Here is a 17,102-nt window from a genome sequence, read left to right as displayed (position 1 = left end):
TTTTGAGTGGTTTGAGTAGCAGCAAAATACTGATATTAAATGAGTAATAGTTTTTACAATATTATTTTAATATTTTACAAGTGTTTTTGAGATGAGAATGATTTAAATTCTGCTGATACAAAACCACGGTGACAAAGTATTTTAAAGCGCAACTAAGTGAATGAAACATAAAATCGATGGTCAAACCATTCAAATCGTACATGTAATTAAAAATCCAGCGAGGAGTCGCGCTGGAGGAGTCTGATCAACACTCTTAATCAGGACTGATCATTTTGAATGTTCCACCATCGTGGCTGTTGTCCTGCAGTGAACGTCTGCTGTGGAAAAGACCGTGCAGCTTTGCATCGCCCTCTGCTGGACATTACAGGTAATGCAACATCTGACCTGAAGCATGTGACGTGTCTTGACCAGTAAATCCAAATGTTGTGTAAATCTCACAGGGTTTTCTATTATGACATCAACGGCATTTAAAGCTGATAATTATCACTGATGATGATTTAAAGTTCAGTAACATAAAAAAAAAAATGGTGGGAATGAGTGAGGACACAGCAAAGTGTTGAAATCCGTTTTTATCTTTTTTTTTTTTAATTTTGTCTTTGTAATATTTAAAAAGCAAAGTAATGTGATTTTATTTTTCCAGCCCAAGATGTTGAAAGTAACAGCAATTACACAGAAACCTCGTATCTTTTTGTTTGTTTAATGACAATTAAACAACTGATGTGATGTAAAACTAACAAAGCTTAATCGTTTAGTTTCTCCTGTTAAAATAAATCACATTTAAAACGGAGTGGCTGATATAATTGATCTTCAATCCATTAAATCCAGAGTTTTAAATAGAAGCTATAATTTGTGTATTTTTAAAAGATACGACCATGTATAGGCAATTAAAGTATATTCATCCTGCAATGTCACACAACTTTGTGATTATATTCTTTAATTCAAATTTATGTTATAATAATCACAATATTTCCTCCTAATAAAAAATTGAAATGATAAATCTTTGAGATTCAATGAAACAAACATGCCACTATCTCCACTAGTGATCCGTTGATCCTGGTGGAGCAGAAACTGAACGACACAGTTTATTAGTGAACTTTACTGATCTTTATTGGTGCTGATCAATGTACAGAAGTGACAAAGTTTCCACAAGCAGATTTTACACGAAGTGTTACAGTCACTTGATCCTTCATCCATCTTTGTTTTCAATAGTCCAACGTGTGTGTGTGTGTGTGTGTGTGTGTGTGTGTGTGTGTGTGTGTGTGTGTGTGTGTGTGTGTGTGTGTGCTCAGAGGGTCTGGTTCTGCCCCCGGGGGTGGGGGTTGTGCTGCTGGCGGCTGTTGAAGTGGTACGGCTCGTGGCGGTGGGTGTTGTGGCAGATCACCGGGTGTTCGATTCCTTCGCTCTGCAGCTCGTCCTGCTTCTGGACGCTGTCCAGCTTCACCAGCAGCTCCGTGATGAAAGCCTGAAGCACAAAGTCCCAACAAGCAGAGCGACATGACGGCACATCGAGGAAGAAACGCTGACGTTTAAAAACAGGTCATATTATCCAGGTTAAACTCCTCCTCCTGTTCTCCTCCTCCTCCTGTTCTCCTCCTCCTCCTGGTCTGGTCGGTCCAGAAACCTTCAGTATTCTAAGTTTCCAGCTCCTCCTTGATTTTCCTCATTTGAATATTGGATCATAGGAGCTGCATTCAGAATCTGCTGTGTCTGTGTGAGCTGGACTGGCTCCGCCCACACATGCCCATCTTGGGAAGAGGAGGAAGTACTTCCTCTCGTGGTGCCATGTGCCAGAACAGAGCTGCCTAATTGTGGGAGGAATCAAAAGGGAGGGCCTACCTTGGTTGCGATTGGCTAAACCCCCGATGACACTATATAGGGTTTGATCTCTGATTGGCTGGTTGGAGCAACACACTTTTTAAAACCTGAAACCAGCCAGGGACAGAGAGGACAGACTGTCTTCACTTCTGGGACGTTAGTCCAGGTATGGGGACGAGTAGTACTGCTGGAAAACCTTCAGGAAGAGGATTTTACATCATATCACCACTATAATATTATGAACTTTTCTGTCTACAAAGTGGTGGATTACTCTGGATGAAGATAAAGTTCAGCTAAAATCAAAATAAGCATAAATCTCTTAGTCGTAGTAAATCAGAGGTTTAATTTACTCCATTTAGTTTTTATTTCTTCCAGACATGGGAATGGTAACTTGTGAAATGTTTTTTGTTTTTTTAGGTTTCTATGACGACGGACGTTTGGCTGGAACAATCTGACGTTGTTCAAACGAGTTTAAATAAATTGAATCCTCATTATATTCATTACAACCCCAAAAAAAGGAAGAAGCTATTCCAACCAGTTCTGACCGAACACAGAGCTTTTCAGGGCGCAACGTAAAATAACAAACATCCAGTGTCGTCCAATCAGTCTCCTTTGAATCGTTTCTCTCTTTATGTGTCCTTACATGGAAGAAAAGGCCTTTAAAAGAAGCAGAGACACAGGAGGACGACCTTAAAGCTCCTTCAGACGCAGTTTACACTCCACACCCTTCATAGGTCCAGAATGGGGAGAATTGTATTGATGTACACTTATTTTACCATTTCTGTGACCCCCTAACCTTTTTACCTCCCGACTGTTAATGACGTCACTGCATCATGTGACACGTTAGAGGATAACTGAACATTTTGTTTTGACATCAATCGGATTAAAACTGACCATGTTATGAAGAAAACACGTTTTGGACCTCTTCCTGACCTCTCCTTTGAAGTGCCTCTCTCGTCCACTTTGTTTTTGCAGTTTTGGGGGAATTTATTTAAAAGCAGTTGACCGTTAACATCCAGAGCTCTAATCGACTGGTCCTTGGACGATGACAAATCATCCCTGAAGATTTCATGCAATTCTGGTGAGTCATTTTTTGCGACAAAGTTGGTCAAATACATGCATACAAACCAATAAATGAATAAATAAATAAATAAATCCATGCTGCCAAATACATAACCTTCACCCCAACGTACGTCTGCAAAGGTAATAAATGAATCCTGTCGCTCTGCTCTCTGCCGTCGGCATTGTAACGAGACTGAAGACCGTCTCTGAGCTCTGATTCTGCCTCTTTACTGAAAATAAACAGCCTGAAGAAGCAGGAGACTTTAAGATAGAGAAGGAGTGGAACTCCTCCTGTTCTGGACTGAATAAAGCACCACTTAGAATTTTCATTACCAGCTTTTTTTCCCCCCCTGTTCTTCGTTATTTTAATTAAAGTTATACAGTGTCAGAGTCCCGGCGTCTCTGCTCCTCCTTTGTTTACGTCAGCGAGCAGAACAACGTCTGACCAGAAAGACTCTTTGTTTCCGTCTTTGCTGGAAAGAAAAGGAGTGACAGAGAGCGATTGTTCAGGCTTGTGAAGCGCCCTTGTATAGGTGTGTGTGTGCGTGTGTGTGTGTGTGTGTGTGTGTGTGTGTGTGTGTGTGTGTGTGTGTGTGTGTGTGTGTGTGTGTGTGTGTGTGTGTGTGTGTGTGTGTGTGTGTGTGTGTGTGTGTGTGTGTGTGTGTGTGTGTGTGTGTGTGTGTGTGGATCAGTCGTTGGTTGAGAGAAGTTCAGAAGTTCAAACGTACCTCTGTGCTGCTGCTGCTGCACTTTTCAAGAAGCTCCTGAAACAAACGTTCACAGAATCACTTGTTTCTTCACAGGATTTCACCGTCATCACATAGAATCTGTATTCTGACATATTAAAGACTAAACAATGTGAACTGAGTCCTGGACGGAGCGTCGGTGAGCGTCGGTGAGCGTCGGCGTTACCTGCAGCTTCTTGACTCGCTCCTCGGCGTTGGGCAGGTCGATCAGCTCGTCGATGTTCACCTCCTCTGGCATGTCGCTCTCCTGGAGTCACACAGTCACACAAATCAGGACGGCACACCGCAGCTACTAATCTATCACTAATCTATCACTAATCTATCACTAATCTATCTTTATCACAACACAAACATTCACATCACACGTGGAAAAAGACTGAATGAGCTGAGATTAATGATGTTTCCATAAACATTCATCCTGACTGAATAATGAACATGAAAAAGTTCCATTAATCTTGATTAAGTCATAGAAACTGATCATAACGAAGCACAAAGGAAGAATTAGACATTAACCAATCTGCTCATTTCAAACAAAAAGGGTCCGATTTCTTTCCTTCATAACATCTTAATAAAACTAGACTCAAAGTACTGACCAGAAACACGGTTCAATACAATGCTTGGTTATAATCTTCATTCTCGCAGAACTTAATGTGGAAATATGATTTTTTTTTTTTTTTACTTTATTGTTTTACTATTGAATTAATAATGGAAGAAAATATTCTCCTTTTCTCTGAGCAGTTTTTGGCTTTAATTTTCAGATAAAGCGTTGAAGCTGTGAGACCCAGAATCTTTAAAACCTTTAATCTCCACCTGCATTTTTAGACCTGAAAAGAACATTAATGGAGTCATATCCTCCTCCTGTTCCTCCTGTTCTCCTCCTCCTCCTCCTGTTCCTCCTGTTCTCCTCCTCCTCCTCCTGTTCTCCTCCTCCTCCTGTTCTCCTCCTCCTCCTCCTCCTCCTGTTCCTCCTGTTCACCTCCTCCTCCTCCTCCTGTTCTCCTCCTCCTCCTCCTGTTCTCCTCCTCCTCCTCCTGTTCCTCCTGTTCTCCTCCTCCTCCTCCTCCTCCTCCTCCCCCTCCTCCTGTTCTCCTCCTCCTCCTCCTCCTCCTCCTCCTGTTCTCCTCCTCCTCCTGGTCTGGTCGGTCCAGAAACCTTCAGTATTCTAAGTTTCTAGCTCCTCCTTGATTTTCCTCATTTGAATATTGGATCATAGGAGCTACATTCAGAATCTGCTGTGTCTGTGTGAGCTGGACTGGCTCCGCCCACACATGCCCATCTTGGGAAGAGGAGGAAGTACTTCCTCTGGTGGTGCCATGTGCCAGAGCAGAGCTGCCTAATTGTGGGAGGAGTCAAGGGGAGGGCCTACCTTGATTGGGATTGGCTGAACTGTTCTTTTCTGTTGGAAAACTCTTACAAAGTGAATTTTGCATAATATGACCGATTTAAAACAGAAGCGTTATTTAGATCCTTCAAATGAGATCCAATCTCTTTAATTTAATCTCAGACTCTTCGAGGTACAATGACCACATGTTTCTTTTTTTAAATAAAGTTGGAGTCTTTGAACGAGACCCTTGAGGCAGATTCATGTCACTTTATTGAGTAAATCAAAATGTGCTCTAACAAATAGGAGTTAAAAAGTTAAACTCGTGTGAGAGGTTAGTATAAAGACAGGATCAGTGACGTTGTGTTTGCACCGTGCACTTTTAGGTGCAGTTACTCCTCAACATGCAAACTGAGTTATGTGTTGTTTTTCTCCAGAAGCAGTATATCATTAATACTCTAATTTAAGTAAAGCACCAAAAGCCAAAGTAGAATTTCCATACTATCATATGATGCAGTTTTGCTGCTGAGGTCTGTTAACTGAAGGAATGTCAGAAATGCAAATCACAAGAGGAAAACATGGGGAGTTAATTGAAGTCAGTCACGGTTTTCCTCTGGGGAAACTTCTGTTTGTTGGTTGTTCAAATACCAAAAGAGGAGAATATGATTTAGTGAAAGAATAGACGTGTATAACTTAAGTCAACAATCTCATACTGATCAGTCTATAACACCTTTTAGGGGCTTATGAAGATGATAAACTTGTACTTTAGGTTGAGTTGATATGCAAGGAGAAAACGTCTCGTTGTTCATTTTATAAGCGAGATCACGTTAAATACAAATGTCTGATATAATCTACAGACTCATTGTTTCAGCTGAAAGCTTCTCATTGAGGCGACATTGCATGATCAGAAGCTTCCAGGCTCTGAGCTCCAAACAACAACGTCCACAGAATACAGCAACAGTGGCCTGTTGAGTTTGAACAAACGGTCATTGTAGCAGCAGAATGGAGGGCCACTGCACCCACCCGTGCAAACCACTGCACGTTCCGTGCCATCAGGCCTCTTCGTCATGTCTTCATCACCTTCAAAGTCAGTATTTTGCGAGTAAAACTTGTAATTGTCTCATTCAAAAACACGTGAATAAGAGAATCTGGGGTCGGCGTCGATGAGACAAAGTCAAATTAAGTGTAAAACCAAAACCACAGATCAAGTTTTAAGCTTTGTTCAGCCTCTACAAGCCTCAAACTTTGACTTTCAACACCGATGGATCACTAAATCCAGTGATTATTACAGAATTATTGTGTGAAAAATGTTTGTAAATCAGTGAAAAGATGCAATAGCAGAATCTGGGGACACAGTATGATCTAGGCTCAGTGGAAAGCCTCATCATCCCACGATAGGAGAACCTCTGCATTAATGTCTGTGGCGCAGTGGTTTGCCTTACAGAAGGTCGTGGGTTCAAATCCAGCCCGGGGCCTTTCTGTGTGGAGTTTGCATGTTCTCCCTGTGTGTGCGTGGGTTTCCTCCGGATACTCCGGTTTCCTCCCAAATTCCCCAAAAAACATGCACTGAGCAAGACCCTCGGCTCCTCCAGCTCCCCCTGAGTGCTGCTACCGATGGGTCAATTCGGGATGGAATTTCCCCTCTGGGGATTAATACGGTGCTAAAATATAAAAAGAAAAGAAAAGCTCCATCACTGCTGAAGCTTTACAGCAACATCTGCATCCAAAAGACTCCTGTTCAGCAGGATAAATGAACCACATGCTGCATCACCACTCCAGCGTGATAAAATAAAATCAAACCTCTTGTGAAAGAAGACTCAGGAATGTCGATCAGTGACTTGAATTACTGTCCAACATTCCAGCAACTGGTCTGATTCGGTCTCTCACTTTAACAGCTGATAAAAGAAGGGTTGCTGTGCCAACTTGTTTTTATGGAAACTGGCGTTGCAAACGTTCACTTTCACAGAACAAACTTTCCTTTCGTTCCCCTCATCCTCTCTGAAGAGTTCGTGTGCTTTAGCAGCCAGATGTGGAGTGTTTACGTCCTCCAGGACGCGCGTGCGCGCTCCCTCCTCACCCCCTCGTCCTCCCCCTGTCGCTCCCACGCTGCCTTGTAAGGCAGAACGTCTTAATGACATATACAGATCTGGGGGAAAGGGACCTCACATCTACAGGATGAGTGTCCTTGTAAGGAGAAGCGGGCCGCCCCACCTCTGCTCTCAGCGAAACACCTCGTCCATCACTGGAGGACTGGACAGTCTGACGCTACCACTTCTGAATCAGTCTCACAATTCAGCTTGTATTTCATTGCACATATTTATTGCTGTTATTCTATAATTCAGAAGAATTTTGAGGCTTTTTGTTTAGCTGTTTTCCACATCAAAAACATCAGATCACAGTCCAACCCCTTCGTTCTGGCCACCGTACCTGACCCGCGTAAAGCCGGTCCAGACTGTCGTCGATCCACTTCTCCACGTCGAGCCTCCTCTGCAGCTCTTTCCGGTTGTACTTCACGGTGACCCTGGCATGGCGCTTCGGGGCATGTAATCCCCCGTATTCCTCCTCAAGCCAGCCGCTAGCCTCGGACTGGAGCTCGTCTTGCGCTCCGGTCCGCTCGGCTGCCATCTCTGCGCAGGAGTGGTCGGACTGGTTTGTGCGTCTTTACGCACGGAGAAGAAAGGAGCGCACGGAGGCGACGGCGGCGCATTGTGCTGCCGGCCACACGTTTTGTTTTTTTCAACCCCGTTCTGGGATGTTTATTCATAAGATACAACGACACTGTCTACACATGCGCATTTGTTTATTTATTCTAACCTTGATTTGCATGCTCAGCCCACCCTCTCCCTGCGTGAGTCCGGCAATTATTCCTCCTTGGAAGTCATTTGTTTTCCTCTAAATTGCAGGAAATGATTTGAGATCTCAAGACAGTAAAAAACCCACAAACAATAAGAATGACTTTGGCCTGGGTTGCAGTTCGATAGGTGTGGCTGTCTGCTGTCGGCTGAAAGTCAAAGTGTTTGTTGTAAACAAGCCCTGAGCTGTGGAAGAATGTAACCCGCTGATTGAAGAACTTTTGTAATTTTCTGGCATTAATTACAAAGTTTTCAGGATATTCAGGTTATGTCAGCTGCCCCTGTGGATCAGTGGTCGTTTCCCGTCCCGCCCAGAGAGAGAAGAGCTCGGGCCTCGACTCTTGGCTTGGGACGTTTCTACAAGTATGTGGTGTTTGCATGTTTTCTCTGTGCATGTCAGCGTTTCTCACCTTCCTGCCGCAGTTCAAAACTCCAATTAACTGGAGGTTAAGTCTTACAATAGGATGAGTGAGTTTGCTTCAGTTGTTGGTTACTGCACATTAAATCATGGACGGATGAAGAGTTTCACACTCTGAACCATGTTGGAGCTCCAATGGCCCTCATTCTTCTTTGATTCAAATAATCATTCAAATACTTTTTAGCCAAACTTCCTGATGTTTTGCATGTATTCTTAAACATTTTTGCCAACCTGGGGAATAAAATACAAAAGCATCTTTGTGACACACAACAGATCTGTATTGAGTCTGGATGTGGAGTAGAAACTGTTAAACCTGGCAGTGGTAAAGGGCTTTGGGGTTAGAATTAATAGCCTTCATCATCGGTTTCATACCTTTTACATCATGTCCACCTTCATAAAACTGTGTGTTTCCCATTTACTGCCAAATCAGCCCTGAGCCTTTTTGTGAGGTCTTAAACTCTGCAGAGGAACATTGTTCAGGAGCTGCAGGTTTGTTTGTTCACTATATCCACCCTTGTTCAGAAAAATCCCCATTAACAGGCGATAAAATAAAAACTGGATTAATCAGTTTACTTTTTAGTGGTCACAATGTAATGGCTGATCGCTTTATAGCTGCGGTTTTCTTTAAAAAAGATTTGTGAGGTCCTGACCTCTGCAGACTGGGCAGTTGGGCATCTGCACTGCAGCACTTCTCTCTGAGGGGGGAATTGGACTGTTCTGGGGGAAAAGGGGGTCTGAGGCCTTCAGAAGATCATTAGTAACTTCAACCAGAGTGTCTCTGTACTATGATGAACTCTGTAGCCTGACTCATCAGACCCAAATAGGTCATTAGTACATAAATGGTCACATAGCTGTCTTACATGAAGTCATAATTGAGGATAAGTCAAAGCTCTATGGAAGCTGGATAACTACAAATCAGGTTCTATTGACAAATCTGAAGATGTGCTTGATCGACAGTTTTACAGATTATGTCTTCAGTTCTATCCCAGATAGCTAGAATTTAGTCATTGACAACGTTTACAACATCATTACTGTTCAAAGTAAAAGAGATACGAGGTTCCACTGAGTTGTGATTTTCTATTTATTTTTTGGTCAGCCTGGCTATAGTGCTGAAGAGAAACCAAGGTGTGGCAGTTTAGCATGCCACCGTTAGGTACCCCCACAGACTCACGGAGTCAGGGGTTTCAAAATCCATACTTCTTTTATCAAAATAAACAAAAACCCCAAACTCTCACATGCAGACTCTACAGTCCTGCCTGTGTCTCTTCCACCTGTCACACAGGTGTCCGGGTGGCTCCTCCTTTATGGGCAGAGAGGTGAGGCAGCACACCTGATTCCCATCAGGGCCTTAATCACCTCCCTGCCACACAAGGGTTGTTCTTGTTTTCATCTTTTGAGGAGGAGTGGTAGGAAGTTCGATTAGATTCTAATTATTAGGGAGACTATTCCAGATGGCATACCTGCGATGGCTGGCACGGTGTTTTATCAACCCGAGTCTGTAACAAAGTCAGTGAAGAAGGAAGTGAAGCTACAAAACATCTGAAATACGTTGATCAGAGTAAGCTTGGCGAAGTAAGGCAGCCACGTGACGACAGTCACTTGACACAAGCCGAGATAATATAAAAATGTGCTTGTGATTAAATAGAGGACTCTGAGTCTTAATTTGAACCGTTAGTGAGATGAACATAAAGAAAACGGAACAGACATGAAAAGCTCATGAAGATCTTATCAGTTTAGGGGAAAATGTGGAAAATTGAAAGCTTTCAAGTGTTGATATTCTGGATTTCTTCTTTGAATCAATGAACCACGTCACTTAAATAGACCTGCAATCACTGATTCTGACCACCGTCAAATTTTCTTAACAGCTTTACTATGTGACAGCTTTGCACGAGAGCAGAAATCAACTTTTCTTCAAACTGAGAGCTTCTTCGGGGTGATATCAAGGTACTGGTTCGCTTTGTGCTTGAATCTTGATTTTATTATACTATTTAGTGAAGCATTTGATTAATTATTGAAAATTTGACTTTATTCATTTTCTTTTTGATTCATTGTGAACATTACTTCTAATTAATTGGTAATATTTAGAGCAGTTGAGAGCTTAAATGATTCTTTTAGCCGTTTTCTACTTCACACGGCTTGTTAGAAATTATAATTGAAAAAATATAAATAAAAATCTTTTTAGAATCTTGTAAAAAAAAAATTCCCTGTTAAATATGAGACCAGGGGTGTCAAACTCATTTACCTCAGGGGCTAAGTGCTGTGCGATTTGATCACAAGTTGGCTGGATTGGTAAACATAAATAAATAACTAAAACTCTAAATATCCATCTTTGTTTTAGTGAAACTAAATATCACTATATTATGAAGAAGTTCACATTTAATGAACTGTCCCTTTAAAACATGTGAAATTTGAATAAAAAAACTCAACAATACTATTAACTTAGTTCACCTTCCAATGTCATTTTTAGCTATTTTCTTGTTTTGAAGCAGTTTTGCTTGTTTTTTTTCCACTTTTCAAAATTCTAGTTGTTTTAGCTTTTTTTCCTTTGAAGTTATTTCCTTTAAAACTTTTCTATCCAAGAGACAAAAGTCTTTTTGAAAACAAATCTGGTGTGTAAATGTCACAGAAATAAGATAAAGTGTTTATTCAGGTATAATCTAGTAAAATCTTTGTGGAGCCAAACAGGCTGCAGACCTCCGGTGTAAACCTTGTGGACTTTAGTCACCTCTTCTCGTTTAAATCCTCTAGAACACTGTTGTTGTCACCTGTGGGACAGAACGTTCACTGCCGCGTTGCATCAATGTAAATTTTTTTATTCCACATCACAACATGATGAACTTAAATAATATGAATGGAAACGTAACACAAACTTTGGCATGAACACAAAAAAAATGGCACATGAAAGAGCAACATGATCAGTAGCACATCTCATATATATCCATGTTTATATATAAATAGAAATTACATCAACGACTGACTTCGTGTGATAAAGCACATCTTCCTCATATCCCCCCTGTCCGCTCCGTCTTTGGGATATTTCACACAGAAACACATCCAGTGACAGCATCCAGCGTCGGTCCTCATTCAGCATCATATAAATATATATATATCTCTACCTCTGTGACAAAGTGAAACCATGAACACAAGTCCGCAAATAAATAAATAATAATATAAAAAGGATAAAAGAAGATGATGGTACACACAATAAGGAAAAAATGGCCAAAGGAAGATTGAAAAGCAAAACAAAATTCTGCGTCGAAAATAAAAAAAGAAAGTGAACAAATTAAAGGGAGTAACCATGAAAATTAAAGTTTGGGCAGGTTCTTCTTTCCAAATATGCTCAGAGAGTCGTGTCCTCCTGTATTTGGTTTGTGTTGTAGGTCCTATGAACTGTGGCTCACACTATTAGTCTCTTTGGGTCTTAAACATGGAAGAGCTTTGCCCTTTACACTTTCTCAATAATCTTTGTAAATCATCCACATCACAACAGTTCCATTTTGAAATTTTTCTTTTTTCTTTTTCTTCCACACTGAACATTTATCATTTATTTCTGTGGCTCCAGCAGAAGCTGAAGACGATGGATTTGCTCCTTTTCTCCACGTGTCCATGAAGAGAGCGGAGCAACAAGTGCTAAGAGATTCCTTACTTTTCTTTTCCCTGCAGCTTCATCTCATCCCGGCGCCGGAGCCCAGGCCGGCCTCGTCCCTCCACAGGAAGTCCTGCCGCTCCGCCCGGCCCAGGCTGCTCTCCGCCGGGCCGTGCCGGTACCCGGACCGCCCGTCCACGCACAGGGAGAGCCTCGGCGCGCTGTTGCTGATCTTGAAGAGGCCGCTGGGCCCCAGGAAGGCCTCCCTCTCGCTCCCCCCTAGGTTGTTGACTGTCTCCAGGTCGTTGTAGACCGCCATGTCGTTCAGCTGCTTCCTCCCCTGCAGCCTCCTCCTCCTCCTCAGAAAGACGATGCCCGCCACCAGAACCAGCACCAGGACGGCCAGGACGCAGGAGATGGTGAGCGTGGCGGCGGAGGAGGGCTGGGAGGTCTGGCGCAGGGCGGGCTTGAAGCTGGGCTGGAGCGTGAACTCGCAGCTCGGACCCATGAAGCCCTTGGGGCACTGGCACACCGGCCCGGTGAAGTGGGTGAAGCAGGTTCCGCCGTTCTGGCACGGGCGGGCGCCGCAGGCGTCCGAGCGCACGCTGCAGTTCTTGCCGGTGTAGCCCAGGGTGCAGGAGCAGGTGTAGTCGTTCACGCCATCCTGACAGGTGCCTGCGTTCTGGCACGGACTGGAGGCGCAGTCGTCGACGTTGACCTGGCAGTTGGCGCCGGCGAAGCCCGCCTGGCAGCGGCACAAGATGCTCTGGCCCAGATCCAGACACTCGCCACCTGCAGAGGGAGAGAAACACTCTGTTCAGCCCCCGGTGCATCAGATTCTGCCCAAGTGTTTAAAAGTGAAGCGTTAATTAGATTGCACTTCCTGCTGCCAGCTCACGCCTGCAGGAGAGCTGACAAAGACTTTCCTAACTCTCCTCCCCGAGGCGCCATAACCCTGCGAGTTTCTGATGCTTCAGCGCCGCTGCATGATGAGTGGCTCATCAGCAGGCCTCTGACGAGCCTGATGATGACCCATCATCAGGCTGTCGTTCTGCTCTCTGACCACCAGGTGTCGCCCCTCACTCACCGTTCAGACAGGGCCTGTTGCTGCAGCGGTCCAGCTTCTTCTCGCAGTTGGAGCCGGTGTAGCTGGGGGGGCATCTGCAGGTGTAGCCCCCCGTCATGGTTTCCACGCAGGTGCCTCCGTTGAAGCAGGGACCGTCCGCACACGTCATGGCGATGATCTCGCAGTTCTTGCCATAGAAGCCCTGCGGGCAGGTGCAGGAGTAGTCGTTCTCCAGGTCCTGCAAGATGGAGGACAAATCCTCACGTCAGAGGTCAAATCACATCTTTTACCAGACGGCTGGTGGAAACGAGTCCCTGTAGCTCCCAGTCTTGTCCTTAGTGAGGCTCTCACAGCTTTGTTCGGCCGCCTTGAAGTTGCTTTCAACTTTATAATTGTTGTGTTTCCAAATTTCATCCACCAGTGTTTAAATATTGACAGCAGATTTGATGCAAGGGTGACCCACTGCTCCCTCTTGTGCTACAACATGGTATGGCGACATAATATATTTGTGTGTTTCAATAAAATGTAAAAGAAAGGTGAGTGCTTTTCTACTTTGATAGAGGAAAGATAAAGACACTGTATAACGTGAGGTAGGGATTATGGCCATTGTATTTGGTATTTTGTGAGTTATGTGTAACAGATTGTGTGGAGAGTGCAACCCATTTTTAATGTATTTTGAAACACAGCATTTTTAGAGAAGATTACAACTTTTACAGTGTGATGTGTGAAGGAACATTTTCTTTACTGACACGGTTGTGTAGGCCTACTCTATAGTGTTAAGCTATTTGTTTTTAAGTTGCATCCCCGTGTGTCTATTCTTCTGTTCTTCCAGCCACTCGCGTTCCTCTTAACTTCAACACACTTCATGTGTCTGTTCACTCACGTTGCAGCTGCCTCCGTTCTTGCAGGGGTTGCTGTCACACTCGTTGGTCTCCAGCTCGCAGTTGGTGCCGCCGAAGCCGGGCCTGCAGGTGCAGGTGTAGCTGCCCTGGCCGGTGTTGGTGCAGGTGGCCCCGTTGGCGCAGGGCTTGTGGTTGGTGCAGTAGTTGAGGTCCTGGTCGCAGAAGAGGCCCCCCCAGCCCTCCTGACAGTTGCACTGCCACGGCTGGCTGCACGTCCCATGGAGGCAGCCTGGGTAGCGGACGCACTCGGCGCAGGAGGGGCCCTGCCAGCCCATTCGGCACGTACAGCCCCCGGGGGCCTCGCAGTAGCCGTGCTTCTCGTTGCAGTCCGCTGAGCAGATGGCTAGAGGGGGGAGAGAGGGGAGGGTGTGTGGTTACAATGGGTACGCCTTCTTATACATCACACACACACACACACACACGTACAGGGCCCCCTGTCTGACCCCGTCCTGCTCCAGACTTCACTGTTGGTTAAGTATTAACCCAAGCAGCTGGTAGGCACACTGCAGGAAAGAACGCTTTCTTTTATCTCCTCCCCATCACACACACACACACACACACACACACAATCACCTTGACATGCATGTGAGACGGGGGCCGCAGTTTTTTCTCTCATTGTAACAGAACAAAGGACAGATGGAGCATCACTGACTGTCTAAAACACAACACCACAGGAAGTCCTCACATAAAAGACGAAAAACTCTGAAAGATTCCTGCTCAGCGTCTCTACAGGAGATCAAATATCAATCACAAGCTGAGGGAAGAAGATAAAAACAAGCCTTATCCATGCCTTTACCAAACTGGAGCAACTCGTGTCAAATTTCTTAACTGAATGAAGTTTCTTTATATTATCTTTTACTGAGTAATATTTATATTTAATGTCTTCTCGTCAAGAGTCTGTATTTATCTCTACTTCATAAATGACAACAAAGTCATAGTCGAACTCGTTGGGGTCACAAAAAATTAAATATACCTTATGTTGTTGTTTTTTTTGGCCATTTCTTCTTTGATTCTGCTTCATATTAATTTTACATATATAAAATTTCTGAGCAAAAGAAATGTTTGGATTTTTTTTTAACATTATAATTATTACTTCAGTGTAATGACCTGCATTCATTATCTTCATAAGAAATAAGTTGCTGTTTCTCATTAAAAATTATTTCAAAATGCTTCCCCCCTTAGGAAAGGAGAGAAATGTAATTATACAAACCTTTTAAAAAGTTTATTTATTCATTCGTATGGTTGTTTGTTTGTTCATTATTCTATATATATTCAGTTTATTTCATTTTCTTCATCACTATGTTCACTCTAATGAAGAAGTGAGTTGCTTGAGGTGAGATATATTAAAAGTTGAAGTGAATAAATATGACATTAACATAATGACTGAATACAGCAGAAGGCCGTTAAGTTTAATAAGATGAGCAGCTGGTAAGCGGATCTCGGTGCGTTGCGCAGCGGCCTCGGGGGCCAAGCGGCCACATGTTCATCCACACTCACGTTCAGAGCAATAGTTTCCCTTCCAGCCCTCCAGGCAGATGCGGTTTCCCTCCTCGTCGCAGGTGTAGTGTCCCAGCGTGTCGTCCCTCGGCCGGCAGTAGTCTGCGCATCCGTCTCCGAAGTAGAACTCGTCGCAGAAGACGTGGTAGGAGTAGCGCAGCTCGCTCTGCTCGCCAAAGTGCACGTCCTGGGACCAGTCCTCTCCGATGGCCAGCCTCCTCCGGGTCGCCAAGCGGCTCACCAGGTTGTTTTGGTTGTCTGCATAGCGAAGGGAAGTTTTGAAACAAAACGCTTCTCAGGTTGATCAAGTATAAACTTTTATTAAACTCCTCCGTGGATCAGGTGTCTGGTGACATGAAGATGCAGCAAAAGCAACCAACCTGTGTATTCAGTGGGAGATTCTGCGTTCCAAGCTTCAATGATCAACGAAAAAGTCCCCTATAACATGAAAAAGTGCGTCAGTTTTACGCACACACCTGACCTGGATAAGTGTAGAAGAGAAGTGCAGCAGCAGTTGATTTGTTTACCCATGAGGTTTCACTCACCGGCCACTTGAAGTGGAAAGGCACCCTGATGGGCGCGCTGCTCGAGATCGAAGTGTGATCGGCCCTGATCACGTTCGTGTGTCCAGTGCCAAAGGTGCAGGGCGGCTCCGCGGAGATCACGTCCTCCGGGTGCTTCAGGCAGATCCTGAAGAACATGTGACAGTCCCGGTGTCTCCTGCAGATGCGCTGCGCTGTGTGGAAGGAATGGATCTTCAGCTCGAACACCCCGGATGAAAACACCTACAGGGACAGGAAAAGTTAAGTCACAGAACAAATGCGCAAAGACGAGTTTTACAGTTAGTTTGGCGCAAGCAGAAGTCAACTTACTACATGCACTAAGGCCAAAGCCAGAAGATATCTCAAGTGTAGATGCGCCATTTCTTCTTAAAGTTCGCTGTCCTGTTCTAAGTAAATGTCCTCATTCGCCGTGTGCAATAATATTCCCCAAAAAAGATTGTGTCAAAGCGTGGAAAAAGAGTTATCTAAAAAAAAAAAAAAAAAAAAAGTTACTCAAGTGTCTATTATCCTTTAATCGCCTGCTTAGTCCTCCTGGTACTCCTCTCCTCCCTGCTATCCCTGACACACTCCGGCTTGTTTGGGTTCTGGTGCGTAAAGACGCACGGCGGTTTTATACCCTGCGATGCGGCGCGTCACGCGCGGAGAGGTGGAGCCGTGGCAGACCTCAGGGGAGCAGGCTGACACGCGGAGCCTGCCTGGGGATTTAGACAACCCACATTACATCTGGACTAAAGTGGTGAGGAATATGCATATGAAGCTGGCATGAGGTAGATATGCTCCATGACTCTTAATCTGCCAGAAAATAATGCAAATTAATGGAGATAGTAGGATTGAGAAATAAAGAAAAACAGAAAGACCTGATGTGAAGGGCTGATGAAAGTTTAACAACAACGTTTCTCCAAAAGTAATTCGTCAGTTTGACTTTGTTTGATATGTATAAATGTATGGGACAGAAGTTGTTACTGAACAGACAGCAATTAAATAAAATGATCCTTTTTAAAGAATCAACAGTGTTTCAGTATAAACATTTTACAAAGTCGTGTTAGTGTGAACGTGTCATAACTCTCCAGATCTCAGGCCTCCTGCGCGTCACTCATCACTTTTCAAGTTGCTCAGAGCTGCAGGTCATTCTCTGGAAAGTGTTCTTCTCTTTTTCCAAACAAACATCAGGTCAGGAGGAACTGGAAAGAATAGTTCAGCTCCATTTTCTTTCTTTCTTTCTTTCTTTCTTTCTTTCTTTCTTTCTTTCTTTGTTTCTTTCTTTACAGCCAACA

The 17,102-nt window shown here is 43.9% G+C and overlaps 2 protein-coding genes across 2 annotated transcripts; both read right to left on the bottom strand.

Annotated features, from left to right (window-relative positions):
* Positions 1 to 1,084: 1,084 nt before the first annotated feature.
* On the bottom strand, positions 1,085 to 7,698 carry ppp1r14aa (protein phosphatase 1, regulatory (inhibitor) subunit 14Aa). The gene is made up of 4 exons (XM_080482543.1): positions 7,372 to 7,698; positions 3,790 to 3,870; positions 3,606 to 3,641; positions 1,085 to 1,462 (listed from the first exon to the last, which is right to left on the bottom strand). The coding sequence occupies exons 1-4, from the start codon at positions 7,567 to 7,569 to the stop codon at positions 1,286 to 1,288; spliced, it is 492 nt and encodes a 163-aa protein (XP_080338669.1). The 5' UTR covers positions 7,570 to 7,698; the 3' UTR covers positions 1,085 to 1,285.
* A 4,040-nt stretch (positions 7,699 to 11,738) lies between these two features.
* On the bottom strand, positions 11,739 to 16,414 carry dlb (deltaB). Its single transcript, XM_080483024.1, has 7 exons — positions 16,138 to 16,414; positions 15,811 to 16,050; positions 15,646 to 15,703; positions 15,266 to 15,523; positions 13,750 to 14,111; positions 12,888 to 13,104; positions 11,739 to 12,592 (listed from the first exon to the last, which is right to left on the bottom strand). Exons 1-7 carry the CDS (start codon positions 16,186 to 16,188, stop codon positions 11,880 to 11,882), a joined length of 1,899 nt encoding a protein of 632 aa, XP_080339150.1. The 5' UTR covers positions 16,189 to 16,414; the 3' UTR covers positions 11,739 to 11,879.
* Between the last annotated feature and the right edge of the window lie 688 nt (positions 16,415 to 17,102).

This window comes from Lipophrys pholis (assembly GCF_963383615.2).
Source record: "Lipophrys pholis genome assembly, chromosome: 16".
Classification (NCBI taxonomy): domain Eukaryota; kingdom Metazoa; phylum Chordata; class Actinopteri; order Blenniiformes; family Blenniidae; genus Lipophrys; species Lipophrys pholis.
Note: the sequence above shows the minus strand (reverse complement) of the source record. Positions and strands in the feature narration are given on the sequence as shown.